A 21,044-nucleotide genomic window follows, 5' to 3' on the forward strand; every position below is an offset into this window, starting at 1 on the left:
TGTTTACAGTCTCACTGTATTTCCATGGAAACTCTAATTGTCATAGCATGCAATAGGGAAATAACACGCTCCGGCCCCGCACGGAACGCTCTCCCGAAATGCACCCGCGCGGCAGCCTCAGCCTCGGCGCCGGCAGAGCAGCGAGCACGGCCAGCAGCATCCTGCCCGGGGGCGAGGTTCCCCGCGCCGTGCCGCGGCCCGACCCGCCGCCCCCGCTATCCCCGCGTAAGATGCGCGGTCGCGCAGAACGGCTCGCAGGGAGCGTGGCGAGGCGCTCAGCCCCGGGGCTATGAGCTCGCCGCCGCCGCCGGAGCCCGAGGCGTGGGGCGTCTTCCCCGCGGCTGCAGGTGAGCGCGGCATCGGCGCGGGGCGCGGAGTTTTGCGCGGGGATTTTCGCTGCCCGACCTGCCCCGTCCCATCCCAGGACGCGGCTGCCGGGAAGGCACCGCGCCAGGCAGTCTCGAGAAGGACGTTTGGGGGGGGGGAACAAAGCAGAGCCTGTCCCGCACGCGGCTGGTCCGTTCTCCTTTGCGCAAGGTGCTGCAATACGTTGCAAGTTTTCTGAGCTGCCCTACTAATCCCTCATTACTCGGCACCGTGCTTCCTTGGAGCTGAGGAAATAATCTCGTTAAATGGGGTTGGTTTGTTTTTGGAAGCCATGTTCTCTTTTTCCAGACCAGCACTGTAATCCTTGCTTAAGTTGGGCACATAAAGAGGCATAGCACTAGCACGCACCAAAACCCATTTTTTGGACTGGTGGAGTAATGTCAAGCTCCAGAACTCTGCTGGTTCCCAGACCAGCTCGTGCTGTTGCATGTGAAGAGCAGCTGCAGTCGATCTTCAGCCTTTGTTGTGACCATGACTTCAGTGGTTTCAATTTGGGGTTTGCATTTCAGGCTGTGCTGAGATAAGGGCATCGTCTCTCAGGTCAGTGCTTCCCTTAAGCTCCGGTGGCCAGGCAGGCACAGCCTGTCTCATTCGCTGTGTACAACCTTGTGTGAGTTAAGAAAAAGACTGACTTTTTTCCCCTATACATTCCTGTATTACAAGGGCAGAGGGGTCATGTTCCACAGGGTGGTTTCGTGTTTTGCTTTCTCCTTTTACATCTTATTCTTGAAGGTTGAGAAAGGACTTTCAAGATTATAAATTGTGCTCAGCAGTGAAGATGAATGACCCTGTGCAGGCACTCTAACACGGACTGAACAGACTGTACTGGCACCAGCCAGTACAATACAATGAGTATTTATATCATAGGATACGAGATGTTGTCTGTAAACAAGCCTTGATATAAACAACTCATAGAGTTGAAGGAAGATCTTCTGAAAGAGCAATTTGCCTTCAGGGCAAATTCAAGATTGCCTGCCTAACTTTCATGTTCTTGAAAATCAACCCATAAGCATGTAAAAAAAAAAAAAATTCCAAACAACAACAACAACAAAAAACAGAATACCTCGTGTATTATTCTGCTGAATGGTGGCTTATGGAGTTGGTATTTTAAACAGCAGCTTTAAGTGGAATAAGAAGACAAATGGGAAGATTTTAAATATTAAAGTAGCACATTATTTTAGGTTATCTGATATCTTAATTCAGCTAAAACTGAGAACTGTTTTAAGTTCTGCCTGTCAAATGCAAACTGCAGATCAACTGCAGTTGGGTACCTTCAGACTGATTAAATTTGATCTGGAGTACCAGAACACTTTTGGACACTGTAGTGCATTCAGTGTAGAAATACACTTCAAAAATGGGGACGGTGTTTTCAAAAGAGGCTATGTCATTTAATTCTATTCCCCACAATGGACTTTTCAGGAACCATCATATCACTGAAACCTATGTTAAACATACTACCTTGCTGCTGGTCAACTGATGGAGGAGAGTGGATGAATCCTTAGAAAGAATACAATAAAAAGCAGGAACATAAATGCCAGTAAATATCCACATCCCTGTGAAGTCATTGATATGCTATTGTTCAACTGGCAACTGCTGATCAGACATACAGGAGGCATGTATGCTGCTAGTAGCTTCTTTCTCATGGATTGCAGGACGTGTGGTGCCTACACAGCTCTCACCCCATGCACAAGGCAGCATTGCACAGGCAGGACATGACTGGTGATCCTTGCCTGGACTTCATAGGCACCCCTGTGAAGCTCTTTCAGTGTCAATCAAGAATAAGAGAATTGCAGTGGGTAGAAGAGACCTCTGCAGATTATCTAGTTCAACCCCCTGCTAAAGCAAGTCCCTTGAAGCAAAATATTTTGATTTCAACAAAAAATTGCATACTTACTTACTGTTTTGTCAAGAATTACATTAGAAACATGGTTAGCAGTTGAGCTAAAACCACACTGCACGATATTTAAACAAAGGCAGAAATGCACAAAATCTGCAAACAGTCTTTTAATTAAATTTTTAAGAAGCCAGTAAAGTTTCATTTAATAAACATGTTCCAGTGTAACAACACAGACAAAGTTTTGCTCTTTGACATTAGCCTTAGCATTACACCCATTGAATATAGGAGATAAAATAATTTGCCACACACTGATGAAACCTGTCAATGGCAATTTCCCCAAATGGTCTAGGTAGGGAACTGCAGTTTTGGCACGTGGATCAACAAAACTTTTACACATATGTAACAGTCCTTGGTCCCCTATTATTTTAAATCAGCTTACTATTTTAACTAAAGTATCAGAGTGCATTGTCACTACTCAGTATGACTTCTGGACAGATATGACTCAGTGAGAATTTAATCATTACCAAAAACACCTGTAGATATTCTAAAAGCAGTCAATCTCCAGGTTTCCTAGAGAGAGAAAACATCTGCAGTTTCTGCTTTTTTCAGCCTTATACCAGTTAAAATAGAAGAAAGTACACAATGGCCTTTCTTGGCTAAGAGTTACACACATAGGCAAACAAAATAAATGGATGGCTTCTTCCTTCAAAGGCTTCATCAACTCAAGAGCACTGTAAGAATTTGTGTGGTTTTTTAAATACCTAGATGCTACTCGATTCCTTCCCTCTTTCTTGTTAGTCTTCTCAGGAAATGACCGTGTGGTTAGTAAGCAAGATTTGGACAGGTATAGCTCTTGACTAAAGGTTCATTTCCCTTTCTCAGATAACTCCTGCTTCATTTTGTATCTGCAAGCAGTCAAAGACATGTTCAGCTCATGATGTCCTCTTCATTTGTGCAAGATATAAACTGGAAAAGGAAGGCAAAAGGAAGGCAAGCAAAAAGAAAACTATCTAGAATTACGCCAATGGCTTTTTCATTATTAACTCCTCAGCTGGAAGGGTTTTTCCTGCACACTTCTCAGCTAAGATGAATGCTTTTGTACAAAGATAATGGATATTGTTCACTCTGAAAATGTTAGGTAGTATTTCATATGGAAATGCAATATACAGTTGAAATGGCTTTCATGAATCAAAAGAGTCTGCAGGTTACAGCAGCATGCACACTCCAAAATCAGCAGAAACTTCAGTCATTATCCAAAGCCATGCATCTTCCATGCTGAAATAAAAGAAATATATATGATACAAGATATATAATCCTGTAAGACTGAGGTAGGGGTATATATTTTATCCAAGGTAGAGACTTGCTTGAGTTTACTCCTTAAGTTGGCTCACATTTAGAGAACTGAAGTAAATTTCAGGTGGTTGAAAAAGCCACTGTTCTGTGCAGATCAGATCATATTGTTTTCAGATGATCACTAGCAATGCAGAGACACTGACTCAAAAAAAAAAAAAAAAAAAAAAAAGTAAAAAGCATTTAATTTTTTAGGTAATAGTTCTACAAGGAGAATGCTACCAAACTGAAAACTACTGGTAATATCAGTATCAAAATAGAGAGTCAATGGGTCACTTACAGAGTCTTTAGTCTGCTTCCTTTAAAGATGGTTGAGACATGGGTAGTTTCAGATAGCGTTAATCATCTGTTAAGTGAGTTTTCCCTATTTCACAACAGACTGGGAAAAATTAAACAGAAGTCACTTTCATTAGCACCATCAGCTCATACAAGCATGGCTGTAATATATCTATGATGTAAATTCACGCATCCAGTGCTTACATCTCTTTTAGGTGTTCTTAAAAAGCACTTCAGCTCAACATGGTGAGAAGCTGGCAAGGTTTAGTTCTCACACAGTAGTGAAGGCATGAAAACCTACCATATCTTACTCATATTTTTAAGTATTTCTCATCTCACCTGAGATTAGAGGTTCAAAGTTACATCCCAAAGCACCGTCAAGGAATATTCATCCAGGGCGTTAGATGGTTTAGTTCCCCAGTGGCAGCAGGTAGTGGGAGCTTACAACTTTTGGTTTAAAGGAAGGAGCACATCTGGAAGTGTAGAGGAAATCAATATTGTTACTGTTCTTTGAAGACGGCATGATACAGTCTACTGGGAACAGCTGCATTCCCAAGGAGGCCTACCTCTTTTTGTTGCCAAATTCAGCTTTCCTCAAAAGAAAAAAAAAAATAAATAAATTAGCCATTTCCTGTAAATGTATATTTTGGTTTTGTTTTGATCTTTGTCTTAAGATTTCTAAACATTAAGCAAGGACAGGATGCTGGCACATAGGGGAATTTATACTTCAGAATTCTATATAAGCAGGTTTTTAAGTTAAACCGGCATTTTGAACTGAATTTGACTGTTTTTCTCTGTCCTTTAAAATGAAGACCAATCACATCAAGATTCTATATGTGGAATAACTTCATGCTGAGCTAGGATTCAATGTTAGGTGCTTTTGTGCTGAATACTTAGTGATTCCTTAAATTTTCTAATGATTGGGTGGGGCGTGCATGTAGTACAAATCACAGTCTCGGTTTTAAGTAAAATTACTTTGGGTGATTTGGACACAGTTTTCCTTTCTGCATGAGTTCTAGTTAAAATATGTTCAATACTTTGTAGAGGATGGCTGGTATATGCACCATATTAGGAATTCCATCTTGGGGTGCTGACAGTAGATCTCCCTAGAAACTGATCATCTTTGAAAGCTCATACCTACTTTGTTTCAATTTTCTACTAGCAAGGTAAGAAATGCTTCTGCTGATGCTAACATATGTCAAAACTTCATATGTTTTCAGGTGCTCTCATTATATTTTGCTGTCATGTAATGACTAGGCACATACCCAGATGGTAGTTGTAATTTCCTTACTCATATCAATGAGCTGTTATTCACATGAGTAATCTCACTGACTGTAAATGGATTGCTTTTGTAGCTAACTGTTCCTTCACAAAAAGCTTGACAATATGGTCTATAGTGAAGAGTAGCTAAAAACCAGCTTCGTAATGCCAATCTTTAAAGTTGCAATTTTCGAGTCATAGAATGGTTTGAATTGGAAGGGACCTTTAAGATCACCTAGTTCCTACCCCCCTGATACAGGCAAGTACACCTCCCTCTAGACCAGGTTGCTTACAGCCCCATCCTGGCCTTGAATGCTTCCAGGGAGGGAGCATCCACACCCTTGCTGGACAACCTGTTCCAGTGTCTCACTACCATCACAGGAAAGAATTTCTTCCCAATATCTAGTCTAAATCTACCCTCTTCCAGTTTAAAACCATTTCCCTCATCCTGTCGCTACCTGCCCTTATAAAAAGTCCCTCCCCAGGACTTTGAGATGAGCAGCCACCTACTAGATCTAGGTGCACTGAATGCACCTATGATAAAACCTACCGAAGGAATTTGCATTAACCTGAAATTATGCCACTGCCATACAGCATAATAACACCTCTATTCATTTGTATTAAGGTGATACAAAGTAAAATTACATTTCTGTACAGTCCACTGTATGTCAGTATATTTCCTTCAGTTGCTAATCAGTGCCTTTCTTGTTTTAAACAGGAATATAAAATGGATTTAGGATTCAAAGACTATACCAACAGGACACCTACCAAGAACAATTCTGCTACTACAAAGAATTTTTCTGCCTGGGAGGACTACAAGAGCAGTGTTGATGACATACAGTACTTTCTTATTGGGCTGTACACACTTATAAGTCTGGCTGGCTTTGTGGGAAACCTGCTTGTACTAACAGCTCTAACAAAACGCAAGCAGAAGACAGTAATAAACATTCTCATCGGTAACCTGGCCTTTTCTGACATCTTAGTCGTGCTGTTTTGTTCTCCTTTCACGCTGACGTCTGTCCTGCTTGACCGGTGGATGTTTGGTGCTGTCATGTGCCACATAATGCCCTTCCTCCAATGTACATCCGTTCTAGTTTCAACTTTAATGCTAATATCTATTGCTGCAGTCAGATACCGTATGATAAAATATCCCCTCTCCAGCAACTTAACGGCAAAACATGGCTATTTCTTAATAGTTATCATTTGGACTGTAGGCTGTGCCATTTGCTCCCCTCTTCCAGTTTTCCACAAAATTGTGGACCTCCACAAAACCCTCAATTTAGAAGCACTGGAGAACAGGCTCTTGTGTATTGAGTCATGGCCTTCTGACTCATACAGAATTGCTTTTACCATATCCTTACTGCTCATGCAGTACATACTGCCACTAGTATGCTTAACTGCTAGTCACACCAGTGTCTGCAGGAGTGTAGGTTCCCGGCTGTCCAGCAAAGAGGGCAAGTTCCAAGAAAACGAGATGATAAACCTCACACTTCACCCATCCAAGAGCACGGGCACTGAGGCACAGCCCTCCAGCCATGCCAGCTGGAGCTGCGCCCTGGTCCGAAAGCACCACAGAAGGTACAGCAAAAAAACATCAACTGTGATGCCAGCTATTTTAAGGCAGCATCAGGATGCTGATTTCAGAGACCTCCCAGAAACCTCTGGCACAGAAAAAAGCCAGCTTTCTTCCTCTAGCAAATTCATCCCAGGGGTACCAATCTGTTTTGAGATGAAACCAGAGGAAAATACAGAGATCCAGGACATGATTACAGTATCCCAATCCATCATCAGAATTAAAACAAGATCCAGGCGAGTGTTTTGCAGACTGACAGTGCTAATCCTAGTTTTTGGTTTTAGTTGGATGCCTCTTCACCTCTTCCACATTGTGACAGATTTTAATGCCACTCTCATTTCTAATAGACATTTTAAATTAGTGTATTGCATATGTCATTTACTTGGCATGATGTCCTGCTGCTTGAATCCCATCCTCTATGGGTTCCTTAACAACAGCATAAAAGCTGATTTAATGTCCCTTATTCCATGTTGCCAAATGCTTTAATTTTATGAGTCTCAAGATAAAATAAAGAAATCTGGCTTTCGTGCATGCTAATGCATATAGCTATATGAACTGTATTTAGCTTAATTAGTCTGATTTGGTTGTGATTAGTAGCGTCTCACATGAATGGGTAGTTCTAAGGCTGCATGTATTTCTTGCATTGGCTAGACTGTCTGAGTGTATTATAATGTTCTTCAATCTATTACACGTAGGAAATCATGCCCAGTGTACAAAACCAGAGTACAGATTTCATTACCTGAAATATTGCCAGTCTGTACTTAAGAAATATACAAAATATAAAATGAATCATAAATGTGAGAATACCTTGACTATTAGCAGTCATACATGTAATTATAATAAAATACACATATTTTACTAAGTTACTAGTTGAGACTAATTCAGTGCCAACTTTGACTGTTATCTAAATTAATAGAAAGTCTGTTTCCAGATGGGACTAGAAAAATATTTTTCTCTTGCTCCCACCATCTTTTGCTGCTTCTTCCCAGGTTGCCCCATTCCCTGGAATGAGTTTGGGGGCAGTTATTATTGTTGAGATTGTTTCCGTCTCACTCTGTTTACCCAATACATCTATGATTACCTTAGCTGATTTTCACTCTGGCTTATCATTTTATGGTATTTTCAGCCAGGCTTGAACTTAATGTATAGCTATACCTTTGTGTTTGCAAATATGGCTGCCATGAACAAGTAGCACATTTCTGACCAGAGTAAGACTTAATTCTCTAAGAAATTGATAGAGGAAAAAGAAAATTTATTTTGTCCGAAAGCAAAATCTTTATGCACTTCATCATAGATGATCCTTTTGCTTTAGGTCAACAGCTTCAAGATACACCTCCCCGTGTGCACATACCTGCATACACTTTCAGCCCTCCTTCATCATCTTTTTAACCAGATGGGTCTTTTTTCTTCCACAGTTAAATCACACACATCTTCCCTAAGTCATAATACATTTCATAGCAGAAATGGGAAAAAAATCTATATATACACATATATTTCCCATGGGCTATTCTAATTTCATAACCCACCTCTGCCCGCAGGGGTCAGTAAATGTACGAAACCTCTACTCTTGAGTTTTCAGCTGTCAAACGTCTCCCCAGGTCTAGCTGGTGATTCTTTCTTTTTCTCCGTTTGAATTCTCAATCTGCTGGCCTCTTTAGTATAGCATTTCCAGTCTGAAAAATGAAGTTGTTATTTTTGTTAATGAGTGGATGGGAAGGCACATGATTTTTTATTTACTTTTTTTTTGCCTTGGGATACTTTCTTTCCAGATAGTTGTTAAAAGTGGAAGCGGTTCTTTTATTTGAAGAAACACTCAAATTATTCTAATGTTACAGTTTTGAGACCTTTAAGACTCAGACTGTCATCAGGTAAGGAGATTATTACATACTAGTTGGTAATATCATACTTTCTGTCATTATGGTACTTCCCTGAAGTCTGGTTCCCAGTAACCCACACTGCTCTTTGTTTTCACTAGTGATACACTTAAATAGTTTCTTCCTGGACAATGATTATTGCATTTTTCAGATTATTATCTCCTAACAACCTACAGTATGTCATTTTATAAAGTACAAACACTGCAGGATATTGAAACAAGACATTCTAAATAGCTTTTTAAAAGTTTAAAATTGTTTAATTTGAAAATATTTATGGTTATTCTTGTTACATAAATGCAAGTAAAAAAAAAAAACTTAAACCTCACTGAGAACACAAGGATGCAGTTTTATAAAAGTTACAGCAAATTATGCCCAACTTGCATCCACGCATTTCCTTGCCATTGTGATGTGTCATTTAACTTTATTTTACCATGTAATGTAACCAAATGCTGTAAAAAGGGAGTTGCATCATTTCATCTTCTACTATTTATTCATCTTCTGCTATTTATTATTTATTTTAATGTATTTTTAAATTAGTTTTACTGTTACCTTCCTTCCTACTTGCTATTTATAGTTAATTTCTTCATTTCTTTATATACTTTCAGAGTTTCAACCATTTTCTTTTCCTGCTATGTTTAGGATTGTTTCTATAATGTAATGTTTTATTCAATAATGACTCTTTTCAGTTCAAATTCTACTCACTTTTACTGCGTGTGGCACACAGAAGCATCCTAGCATTTGAATAAGCCTTTCGTCTAGTTTCAGGGGCTCACGAAGATTAGTCTGCACACTGGTGATTTTATGAGAGCCCCTTCCATTTGCCTGGATGGAGTTAATATCTGTGCCCTCACTATTTATACTGATCAAAACATGAAATTGTAGTTACGCAGTAGGAAATTAAACGAAGACAACTAGTGAACTTCTTTATTCCTGTGATGTGATTGTTTACAATCAGTGGTGGAAGAATGTGTTTACTTTTTATTTACAGAAGAATCATAATCATTGGAATTTGATGTCTCCAAAACATCACTATCTTTCCTCTGATAAAAATATTTTTTCTACCTTCTGTATTCCTTCAGCAGCCAGTATACCTCAGTCTTGGTATCAGCAAAGAATAAATAGGAAGTAGATAGTAGAAGGAACAAATTAAGTCAGGCAGAACACATTTCCCAAAAGAGTGAGAGGGGGAAAAATGAAGCATATTTAACACTTTTCCTGTCTAGGAGAAATTCAAAATACAAGGATCCTCCCTACCTCGCACTTGTTGAGTGGTCCTGAGCCAGGTGGAGCAGAAGCAAGTGCTCCTGCATGTTCCATGTACAACATTGACTGGCAGCACGATGCTGTCTACAACCTGCATATCTATAGATCTTGGGAAGATGCATCTCACCACAATATCCAGCAGCACTTTAATGAGAATGGTATTGTTCTTCTATGTAGGTAGGCAGGTACATACACAAATATGCTAGAAAACAAAGCACATAATCAGTCTTCAAACAGCACATTAAATCCCCAGTCCTTAGGACAGTTAAACTACTCTTGAACAATTACTACTATAATGAAAAATCTAAATGATGAAGTTACTGCATAGAATTGAAGTTTAGTTTTGTTGGCATCTGCTGAATGGAATCAGAAAATGCCAGATGCCAGTTCCACTGGAGTTCAAATAATAAGAGAACTTTGTCACACAGGAGTTCATCCCTTCTAATAAAAGAATGAGGGGAAGAATCCTCTCAGGCAGCTGATAATTATATATGATGGATGTTAAAATTCTTCTGGCTTGACTTACATGAGGAAAATATATGTTTGGTTTTCATAGTCCTACGAAATATCACTGACAAAGCTGGAAATGTCAAAGAGTAAATGTTGTCAATGGCTGGCCCTTGTCCCTCTTCTTTCTGCAGTGAAGGAAACAGGAGCCTATTAGGACGTGCCCCTCAGATAGGTCACTCCCAGGCCAGCAGATCTCAGCACACCAAAAGCTCAGTGTAGGCTGACACTATAGTATACTCATATAAGGGAAGAGATTGGATCTACTGTGGTCCTCCAGAGTACTATGACAACTGTGGCTGAGGCAGAAGTATATATCTCACATATCTGCATCAGCTGCAGTCCTACTAGGCAGTGCCTTCATCAGTTGGCAAGGAGCACCAGCTCTGCATAGGAAAGACAGCAGCTGCTGAAGAGCAGGCAGCAGAGAAACAGCACTCCACTGTAGAAACAGAAACAGAGAGGAAAACCATATTGCCACTGTATTCCCTGGTGGCTGCAGCCTTTGTAGACATGTCACCCTGCTCCTGGAGCCTAGAAGCTCATAATATGATGTTTCCTTCCCAGCAGTGTGAACTCCAGAGGACTGAAAAATAAATCACTACCCTGAAGGTGTGGCAGAGCCAAGAAGAGGAGCACAATAAGGAAAAAAATTTCTCCACTACCAATCATGCTGAGACAGGCACCAGCTCTCCTTATGAGTAATAGTATAGGTGGCATGGAAACTTTCCTCTGTACCGATGTTTGTGATAATTAATGTTACCTAAATATTACTAATAGATCACACAGCCCTTCTATAAACCCTGGGGTTCCATCATCTATCATTGCACTTCTGGAAGAAAAAAAAGTCATTTTTTCACAGCAGTCCCAATATCTATCTGTGCAGCATAAAAAATAAGCAGCCATAAACATCATAGCCTGCAGAAATACATTCTTCATAAATACCGTTGGATCCAGGAACTTATCCTTTGAATTTGATGAAAGCCAAACAATACCTATGCAATTTATTATTAAAAGTCCTAGCAATAAAATATACTGATAGTATCTCAAAGTAAAAAAAAGAAAAATAAGCCCAAGAAAAGCCTTAATGCAGCGGTTCTGGTGCAAGACAACCCTCTTCTTTTTCTGCCCTCAAAGGCTAAAGTAATTATATAAAATCATGATACTTATGGAATTCATTTGTCAAGATTATTAGATAAAATTGGGGACAATCTTCAAGCATGATGTATCATTTGTAATCTCTAAGATCCGATTTTTCTTTTACTTAATATTTTTAATATACTTTTGAATGAGAAACAAACAAACCTTACTTTCTAAGGCATGCTACATGTTCTACATAATGCAGACTCCTGAAATTGATTGATTTGGATACTAATGTAATTGGTTAAGTGTTGCCATTCCAATGAAGGCAGACAGATATGCTGTTTTTGTTCGTTTTCAATTAAAGTGATTTTTGATAGGAAGAGAAAGTCAGAAAAGAGAAAACAACAAAACAAAACATATCTCTGCTAAGATTAGCTAGCTATACTGTGCTAGTGACAAAGGAATATGGCCGAAACAGACCCTTCTGAAGTGTCTTCCCCTGACATCTCCACTGAACTGTTACTCCCACATATGACCAGGAAGCCTATTACAAGTTTTGGAATGTTAGGAAGTGACAAGTGATAAATGAATGTGTACACATGTCCATACCCCTCTCAGACTGTTTCTTTAAAGTACAAACGTTTTCTTTCCAACCATTTGATAAGGACAGTTTTGCCCTGTGATTGTTCGTACTGTTCTGTTCTATGCCATTAAGATGATCTCTGTCATACTGTGCTATGATGTTATCTAAATTGGCAAGTCTAACCACAGCACCTTAAAACTCTGCAGTCTCAGAAAAAAATAGTGACATCTGCTATACTCCAAAGGTTATCATGACCTCCTGGTCTCCTCAACAAACTCTGCCTCATTTTGTTGTAAAAATACAGCATGTTCTTGGAAGAAATACCTATTGATTTTGACACATACTTTGTCACAAATATTATTTCCCCAGAAAGAATACTACTAGTGACAGGAAGATGTAGTCATAGTCTTTTCCAAAAAGCTAAGCTGTGCATTAATAGCACAACTAGCATCACTGTTGTAAATAGTTTAACTATAAAATATTTTTAATTAATCTTACTTGGTTTTAAAGAGAAATATTCCAAAATCTTTGAAATACTTTTTCCATTAGAAACTAGTATTAGGAAATACAAGACAAGATAACATTGTCACAATTCAAATTTAGTTCTTTTGGATAAATATGAACACTTCCTTGTGCCCTTGTCAAATTTTTATGATGATCCATTTAATAATAAGGCTTAAAAGCACCCCTCTAGGAAATTAGCAGAGTAGTAATTTGACATTGAAGACTGAAGTACACTGGCTCTGCTCTTATGTCCAGTTAATCAAATGTTTGCTTTATATTAACAGGAGAAGGATCATATCTGTATTACTTGAATGCCACACTAGTCTGACATTTTTAGCAGGAAACATTTACTCCTGTCCATGTGAACAAAGCAGTGTACAAAAGGATTTTTCAGGCTACTTCTAGAGCAAAATTTCTTCAGAGTAACTTGGTGCTGGTCAAACAGTATCGCAGGTATTAATTTCTTCATACTCAATGGGAACCAGAAAGACACAAACTCCAAAACAGATTGTTAATAGTAACTTTAACTATAAAACTGCACATGGTTTTCATTTTGTGCTGTTTTGTTTGGGGTGGTGGGAGGAGCACAGGTTGGGTACTACAAGAAAAATAGCTAAATAAGCAGATAACATCCCTGCAAGAAGTGCCCCTTCATAATTAACATCCAGATCTCCTTAGTTTGAGAGAGACGATAGTCTTACTCATTTAAATGCTAGTCATTTTCTTGGCTTTTTGAGGATCTCCGCCAAATTAGGATTCATTTAGTACTCATAAGGATATTGGCCTCTTGGCCTGTAGGTTAAAGAGCCACACGAGAGCTGCATGCAGTCTAAATCTTCACTTTCTGCTGATTTTTTCTTTTTAGTGGTGTTAGCACAACTGTGAGACGTGCAAGCTGTTCACTGCAGGAAAATTAAATTCATTTTTATGTAACTACTGGGACTCAATACAGGCAAAACAATTAGCAATTTTTTTAGGCTCTATCAGTTCCACCACACATCCCGCAAAGATAATTGTTTGAATCCTTGACAATACATTCTGTCAATGAATATCCTAGATTATCAGAGCACATTTCAGATAACATAGCTTCCTCTGGTCCTCACTGCACATCAAAATGGGTGAAGTTAAGAGTTTTATTCCTATGGCAGAACTGCAAATATGCCCTACTTGCAATAATTTCTTAAGATCATTTGGTGAGTAAAGCTCAGTCAGGGTACAGTTGATCTCTTACTGCTTCTGTAGGAATCCACTCTTGAGAAAAAGTGCTCCAAGGCCATTAATGTCACGTTACGTCCCACTAGCTCTCTGGGCACACAACACATCTCATCCTTGCACACTGTCACACGCCTGCATCAGCAGTGGTCCTCAAGTGCTGTTCCTTTCACAGAGGAGAGGATGGCTGAAAAAGCAATGAAATTATAAGCTCTCCAGTGTGTATTTTCCCTCTTCTGAAATCACCTAAAACTGGAGACATACCAGAAAGCTGTAAAAGATATTTGTGATGGACTCTTTGGAGAGGAAATGAGGAATCACATTTCAAAGATGAAATGAAGAAATTTGTCAGTGCAGGACAAGCTGATTAACTTAATGCATCCAGGCCTTAATAATGCCTGGAAAAAAAAAAAAAAAAAAAAAAAAAAAAAAAAAAAGGAAAATAAGAAAAAAAAAGAAAAAAAAAAAAGTAATATCTGCTTTGCTGATTTTCTTCTAATAAGACGCATCAATTTTAACACAATGAATGGGAAGTCTGCTGTATCCTCTGACCCAAGGGCCTTCACACTGGAACACAGATTTGAGACCAAGCTACTCTGGCTCTACAATATTCCTTCTATTTCTTGTTGGCTCATTACATGCCACAGTAGGTCTGGTCCTGATAAAAGATTCTGTTGAATTACTACCTTGAGAATAATTAATGAGAATGACACTACCAAAAAATTCCAAGTATTACATCTGTCAAAATCAGAAGTTGAATAGATCAAGCTCCTCCTAACAAGCGATAGGAATGCTTCAGCATAGCTAATTGACTTTTTTTCAACTGAAAAGTAAAGGCTTATTTTCCACAGTCTGGCAGATCCTTTTGCTGAAATAGAACTTCTGTTTTGTCTCTTTAATTATAAAAGTTTATTATAAAATTTTATTTAAAATGACTGTACTAAGATTTTTTTTTTGACCAAGAGCACCAAGAAAGAACAAAGTAGAAAAAGCTTTTGTTTAAAGATCAATATAAATTATAGTGTATTTCCTTCTATTACTGACTGCATGCATTGTAATAAAATGATTTCTACTTTCCATGAAAGAACTTCATGGGGTAATGCTCACAGTAGATTGCAAACAGAACAAAACCTGTAATTTATAACAATAAACAATAACTAAAAGGCAGAGTTCACCTAATTATCATTAGAGACACAAATAACCCTGCTTTATTTTGTTTAACACAGAAATGAAGACAGCATCCACTACACAATTTGTGCAGCAGCATTCACTGTATTTATTTCCAAAAAATAAGATGTATAATAAAAATCATAGAATTGTTTGGCTTGGAAGGGCCCTTTAGGATCATGTAGTTTCAGCCCCCTGCTACACACAGGGACACCTCCCACTAGACCAGGTTGCCCACAGCCCCATCCAGCTTGGCCTTGAATGCCTCCAGGGAGGGGGCACCCACACTCTCAACGGGCAACCTGTTCCAGTGTCTCACCACCCTCACAAGAAAGAATTTCTTCCTAATATCCAGTCTAAATTTACCCTCTTCCAGTTTAAAGCCATCTCCTCTCATCTCATTGATGAACACCCTAATAGGAATTCCCCCTATTTTTCCTGTAGCCCCCCTTTGGGTACTGGAAGGAGTTGGCTGATTCTGTGCTTGTATCCCAGTGTAAATTTATCTTCATGATACAAAGGACAGCAATAAAAAAAGATAAACAATACGCAAAGGGTCCTGTTTCCTATATGAACCGTACATTTCTATTCATTTTCCTATATCTCCCTAACAATAATGAAATCACATTAAGTACCCCACAATGAAGGGACTTAATAAGTCCTTTCCTTTTCCTTGGCAAAAGCAAGCCTCGCACTGTTGACCTTCATGTCTACATGACATGCTGCTTACAAACATGTTCACCGCCATACCGTTCAAATGCTGTCTGGCAATATTTGACAGCCTTATAGAGGAAGAAGCGAAGCCAGTTTGCAACAACTACCTCAGCATCCTTCATTTTCACGTTTCAGTAAAACCGAGAGTGATTTCCTGAAGTTTGAAGTTATCATTTTCGGTAAGCACAGCACAAAAGAACATCACCTGATTTTGCGAGGTGCTGCAGGAGTTCTCCCCAGCTTCGCCTCCCCCTCTCCAGCCTCTGGCTGCGCTGACAGCTTCAAGCTGCGGGGGACCTCTGCTGGTGGCTGCAATTTATCTCCCAGCAGCTGCCGCTTGTGGACCGGGGGTCGACGCCTGCTGTAAAAGAGGATTGTGTTTAGAGCTTTCAATGTTATACTCCGTTGACTTCTTCATAGTGGCAGCATGAATAGATAAAAAGGAGTGGATGTTTTTTTGGAATAGTTCTACATCTGTCAGCACTGCTAAAAACAACTTCATTACCTTAAAGTTATGTGAAAGTGGGAAAAACAAAACAACTTAGCAAAGATCCAGATAAAAAGTGTATTTATGAGAGTTCACACAGAAGCGATCAAGTGTTAATAAGAAAAGGCAGCTCAATTTCCCTACAAAAAAAATGCTCCTTTGCAGAAGAAAAAGAGCACAAATGAAAGTTTGCAAAAGAATGAGCCTCACACAGCAGATAACATTTTTCTTTGTATCAATACTTCCTCAGCAGACAGATGTTTCAGATCAGTTCTTCCAATTTTATCACCCCAGTGAGAATCTAAAGTAATTTCAGAGAGTCTCTCCCCATTCCCTGCAACTAGAAGGTAAACATCCAGTTGTCAAAAATTCTGCGTAGATCGCCAAATGAGTCAATAAAACAAAGATGACCAAACCAAGGCAAGATGTATTTGGCACAAAAACACATTTTACTTCAAAAAGCTATGAAGACAATAATTCTTTGGGGATACAGAGGAACCATACAGCTCCCCTTCCACACACTAGCATAATGTGCTAATTGTGGCCCAGCTCACTATCTCATTCTTACACCTCTGTGAATGTTAGGTTGCATACACCAATGCTGCCTGTCTCTTACACTGCCACACATTCTGACCACCAGTAAAAAAAAATCTACTTTATTTTACAGCTTTAGACTTTCAAATCCAAAAGGGACTTTTGTTAAATTGTAAAGTTTCTTGAAATCTGCAGATATGTGTTCATGAAAATTGTATCCCTAAAGGAAAGAATCTGCTCATAGCATTCACTGAAGTGTTGCTTTTAAAGCATATGTTCTTGCCATGTTTTTAGGTAGTACTTCTAAAGTTCTGCTGCTGTAACAATAAATCCCATTAGCTAGTGATAAATGGGTTGTTATTTGAAGTGGCAGATGAACAGAATGAACAATTTTACAGTGAAAGTAGCAAATGCCCATCAAGTATAAAACTGTTCTTTAGACTTTTATAAAAGGAAGCCAATTCTTCTGACTGAAATTGTCACATTTAGGAGCAGAACTTCTCTGAAGAGTCTGAAAAGAAAATCACCTGCCCGACAAATAATATTTTACACTTTTAAAATTAAACAGCAGATGAAAGGAGCAAAAACCAATATATTACTGGACAATTATAAAGCCTGTATAAAGTTGTGTGAAACATAATGGAAATAATTTTACATTTCATTTCTATTTGACCTATAACACCTGCAAGGTGCATATATATATATATATGTTATATATATATACCTATAACATATATATACCTATATGTTATATACCTATAACATCAGCAGGAACAGCAGACAAGTTATCCTCATAAGACTTTCAGGAAGAACATTCAGGAAGAACAAAAGCTGAAGAACTTAATTCCTGTTCCTCCTCCTGCACCAAAATAAATAAATAAATAAATAAAACCAAGATGAAACACTTGTATACAGTGGAAATAATACAAGTATGGTATTGTACAGTTGAAATAATACAAGTATAACGTACAGTTGGAATAGTACAAATACAGTTGGAAATAAATAGCCTGTGGGTAATTAAGGAAAAAGACTCACCAACCCTGAGGCCTTCAAGATAGGTGCTCACTGATTTCAAGGCTCAATACAAGAACTCCACAAAGGAGCAAACTCCTGAAAGAGATGCTACCTTAGTGGTGGTCAGCCCTTAAATGGGATCTGGGAGAGGTGGAGTCAAGTTCCAACCCCTTCCAGGAGCACAGCTGAATTACCAAAACCTGTGCTCCCTCAGCTGACTCATTGCTTGCCTCAGGTGGTTAATCAGAGGGTCAGGCTGTGATCAACCATTTCCCTTACAACTTGTCTTTCAAGTCCTGCATTAGTTAGCCTGGGGTTCTAATAGGGTCTGCATCCATCTCTTGCAGTCAGGTTGCTTGCTGGGAGAGATGGCACCAGTCTGCTTCCTTAAAACTCCTCATGTCTGTCATTTAGGAAATATTCTCCTTTGTGTATATAAACTTCCTCCTATAAAAAATCTGGCAATCACTATGACCCTGTGAGCAAACCACAGAGAAGGTCTGGTTTTGATGGGACGCTGTGCCTCTGAAAAAACCCATACAGAAAAGCCACCAAATCCACAAGTCATTTGCTATATGTGTGCTCAACAAGCAGTAAAAACCTCCACACTCAATCATTCTGTATTGATTTGTTACGGGACAAACACAGTTACCATAATTATTAATGCCCTGTTTACCACTGAGGCAGCCCACAGTTCCTTCTAAGTAAGTTTTGTCTGCAAATTTAGAATGCGTTCAATACCCACATCTGGATAATTTATAAAAATGCTGGAGAGAACTTGGCCTCTATATTGTATCTAAAAGTGCAGCGAGATGTCAACATGTGAACATCCTTCAGGAATACATTTTTAATACGTAGGAAAATTACATGTTAGCTTGAATGATCAAAAGGGAGAGTTTCTCTCCATGGACAGGATCTGCTCTGTGCAGCATGCCATGAAAATTTCCATCTAAGCATTCCTATGCTGCACAAAGCAAAGTGCCCAGCATCTTAAGGGATGTAAAAATGTATTCATGATCTGTGTTCCTCTCCTTATTCTTCCTCTTTTCAGCAGTTACCTTATGAAGCCATTTGTTGCAGTTAGCCAGCAGAAAGTAGTCAAAACCCAACAAATTGTTGAGATGAACTGGAAAGCTCAAAAGGGAAGGAGATTAACTTCTAAATGCATGCAGGCAGGCATAACACTGAAGCATAAGTAAGCAAAGGAATGTTCTTTTGAACTCACTCAAATTCTTTTCTGTTGTAATTTTTATTTGTTTATTTATTTATCAGTAGCATTCGAGACAAGAATGGCAGGTTAATTTAGCTCTTAGATACCATGTGGTGCCGTATAACAAAGTTGCATCCCCCTGTTCTGGCACAGTTTCTCTATAAACTAATTGAGACTGAAGTACTGCACAAGTCTTCTTGATATCTTTCCAATTTCCTCCGGGAAATGAAGGAAAAGTAAATTTAAAAGAAAATCGGAAGGAGATGAACTATTACCTCTTCTTTCTGCAGCACCAAACTTACTGTCTGACCAATTTATCTGTTTCACTTCTCTGCTTATAAAAATGAAACTGAGTACAGAAGGTTCTAAGGAGTAATATCTGCTTGTATAACAAAGGAAGGAAGATGCAGACCAAGTGACTGGCTTTACCTATCAGGGGAAAGATAAGTGAGAAATTCAAATTAACTGATGTGCATCTATACTTGCCCACATTGTCCATTATAACACTGAGTAATTGGTGTAAACTGAGTAGATTGCATACTTCTTGCTTCTTGTACCAAAGTAGGCACAGAGCTCTGTGCTGTGAAGCTTCTAGTTCTGGCTGATAACATAAGAATGAAAAATAAAATTAAAAAAACACTATTTGTAGTAAATATGTTGCATGATAAATGTAATGTCTGGGAGAAACTCAGACAAACAAGTTCCTTCCGGGTAGATCACACAATAAATTCTTCACTTTTTCTGGAGCTCTGAGTCTTATTCTGAACACAGCATTAACTGGCTACTTGAATACTTACCCTAAGGGTCCCACATCTGATTCAATCTCAGGAAAGCCAAAACAAACCAGCAAACGACAAACAAAAAATACTGGTGCCCAACATCATTTGGTACTTTGTGGTTTCTGAAGGACGAGAGAAGAGTAAAGTTGTTACACAGCTCAGCCAGTGATCTCTGGACATTCCAAAACAGGTATGTGGTTTGTACACACAAGACAACACCATGTTGAATTTAAAGGCTGACAAACTTCAAGTGAGATTGTGCTACAGCTTGAACTCGGGCAATTTTGATGCATAATAGTTCAACTTAGATTTTTATGGAAGTCAGGGTTACATTTGTTTGCAATGCAAAAAAAATATGCTACCATTTTGTTTATTATTTGCAGCAATTGTTAGTAACATTTCACATAGCCCCAAAAGGCACCATTCATTTCTATGAATTCACTTTTACAGCTGAAAAAAATCCCATTTTTTTTCATATTTCTATATACATATATAAACCTACTGTGCTGTTTCAGTTAATGTCACTATGGTTTTAGTTGCTTCTTCTGCTTGGTTTAATTATCTTACAAGTAATAAAGACCTGAATCCTCTGGAGTTATAACTTGGCTTACCGTTTTCCCTAAAGAATGAAAAGCACCGCTAAATCATATTTAAAGTTTCTCAGCAGTGCCAGCTCATAAAAGCTCAGCATATGGCTGCTAAGCTTTAAGGAATAGCTACTCTGTTGCAGTGTTTTGCCTTTTTACCACTGAAAGTCAAACTGAGAACTTTCAGGTTCTTAGTGTTTTCATGCAGAAGATGAGTTAATTGGTGTGAAGATTTTTGTCTAAGCTCACAACTTCATGGGCCATTTAAATAGAAAATACACATTCTGCAACTTCAGCATAGCAGGAAGTGATTACTAGCAGTAAGGCTACTCAAAGATGCTGTAACAGATACTCTGGGGAAGGAGCCGTGTTTTTGCCAACCCCTACAAATTAGCTTCCAAGTATAAACAGCAGTGAGCAAGGGGATTCTGGGTCCTGACTTGAGCAATAAGCATCAGAGTCTTATTTTCTAGAATTTGACGTTATTTAGCATGAAGATCACTGAACCACACACAATCATTGGAAGGGACCTCAAGTCTAACCCCCCTGCTAAATCAGGTTCCCTACAATGAGTCACACAGGTAGGTGTACAGACGGGTCTTGATTGTCTCCATAGAAGGAGTCTCTACAACCTCTCTGGGCAACATGTTCCAGTGCTCCTTCATCCTTATCATAAAGAGGTTCTTCTGCATGTTAGTATGAAAAACTCCTATGTACAAGTTTTAGGCTATTATTCCTTGTCCTATTGCTACACACCACCAAGAAAAGTGTCATCTCATTCATCTGCCTCCCACCTTCCTTTACATACACACAAAAATGAGTCCAACAAAATGTTTTTGCTGA

At 38.9% G+C, this 21,044-nt stretch overlaps 1 protein-coding gene and 1 long non-coding RNA gene across 10 annotated transcripts; one reads left to right on the forward strand and one right to left on the reverse strand.

Annotated features, from left to right (window-relative positions):
- Window position 1: 1 nt before the first annotated feature.
- Window positions 2-9,476, forward strand: NPY5R (neuropeptide Y receptor Y5). 3 transcript variants are annotated; one of them, XM_015861004.2, is made up of 2 exons: window positions 2-347; window positions 3,107-3,746. In XM_015861004.2, the coding sequence occupies exons 1-2, from the start codon at window positions 25-27 to the stop codon at window positions 3,108-3,110; spliced, it is 327 nt and encodes a 108-aa protein (XP_015716490.1). In that variant the 5' UTR covers window positions 2-24; the 3' UTR covers window positions 3,111-3,746. The 3 variants fall into 3 exon arrangements, with proteins under 3 accessions (XP_015716490.1, XP_015716488.1, XP_015716489.1); XM_015861002.2 differs by lacking the exon at window positions 3,107-3,746 and adding an exon at window positions 5,829-9,476 and having other exon boundaries at window positions 76-347; XM_015861003.2 differs by lacking the exons at window positions 2-347; window positions 3,107-3,746 and adding exons at window positions 4,437-5,016; window positions 5,829-9,476.
- On the reverse strand, window positions 2,377-17,768 carry LOC107313066. Of its 7 annotated transcripts, none has more exons than XR_004306867.1 (9): window positions 17,647-17,768; window positions 17,368-17,470; window positions 15,796-15,951; window positions 10,347-10,455; window positions 9,812-10,022; window positions 8,210-8,356; window positions 4,417-4,438; window positions 3,855-4,323; window positions 2,377-3,715 (listed from the first exon to the last, which is right to left on the reverse strand). It is a non-coding gene; the product is annotated as an uncharacterized LOC107313066 (long non-coding RNA). The 7 variants fall into 7 exon arrangements; XR_004306869.1 differs by having other exon boundaries at window positions 3,855-3,953; window positions 4,190-4,438; XR_004306870.1 differs by having other exon boundaries at window positions 2,377-3,499; window positions 3,616-3,715; window positions 3,855-4,438.
- Between the last annotated feature and the right edge of the window lie 3,276 nt (window positions 17,769-21,044).

Source organism: Coturnix japonica, chromosome 4 (genome assembly GCF_001577835.2).
Source record: "Coturnix japonica isolate 7356 chromosome 4, Coturnix japonica 2.1, whole genome shotgun sequence".
In the NCBI taxonomy this organism is placed as follows: domain Eukaryota; kingdom Metazoa; phylum Chordata; class Aves; order Galliformes; family Phasianidae; genus Coturnix; species Coturnix japonica.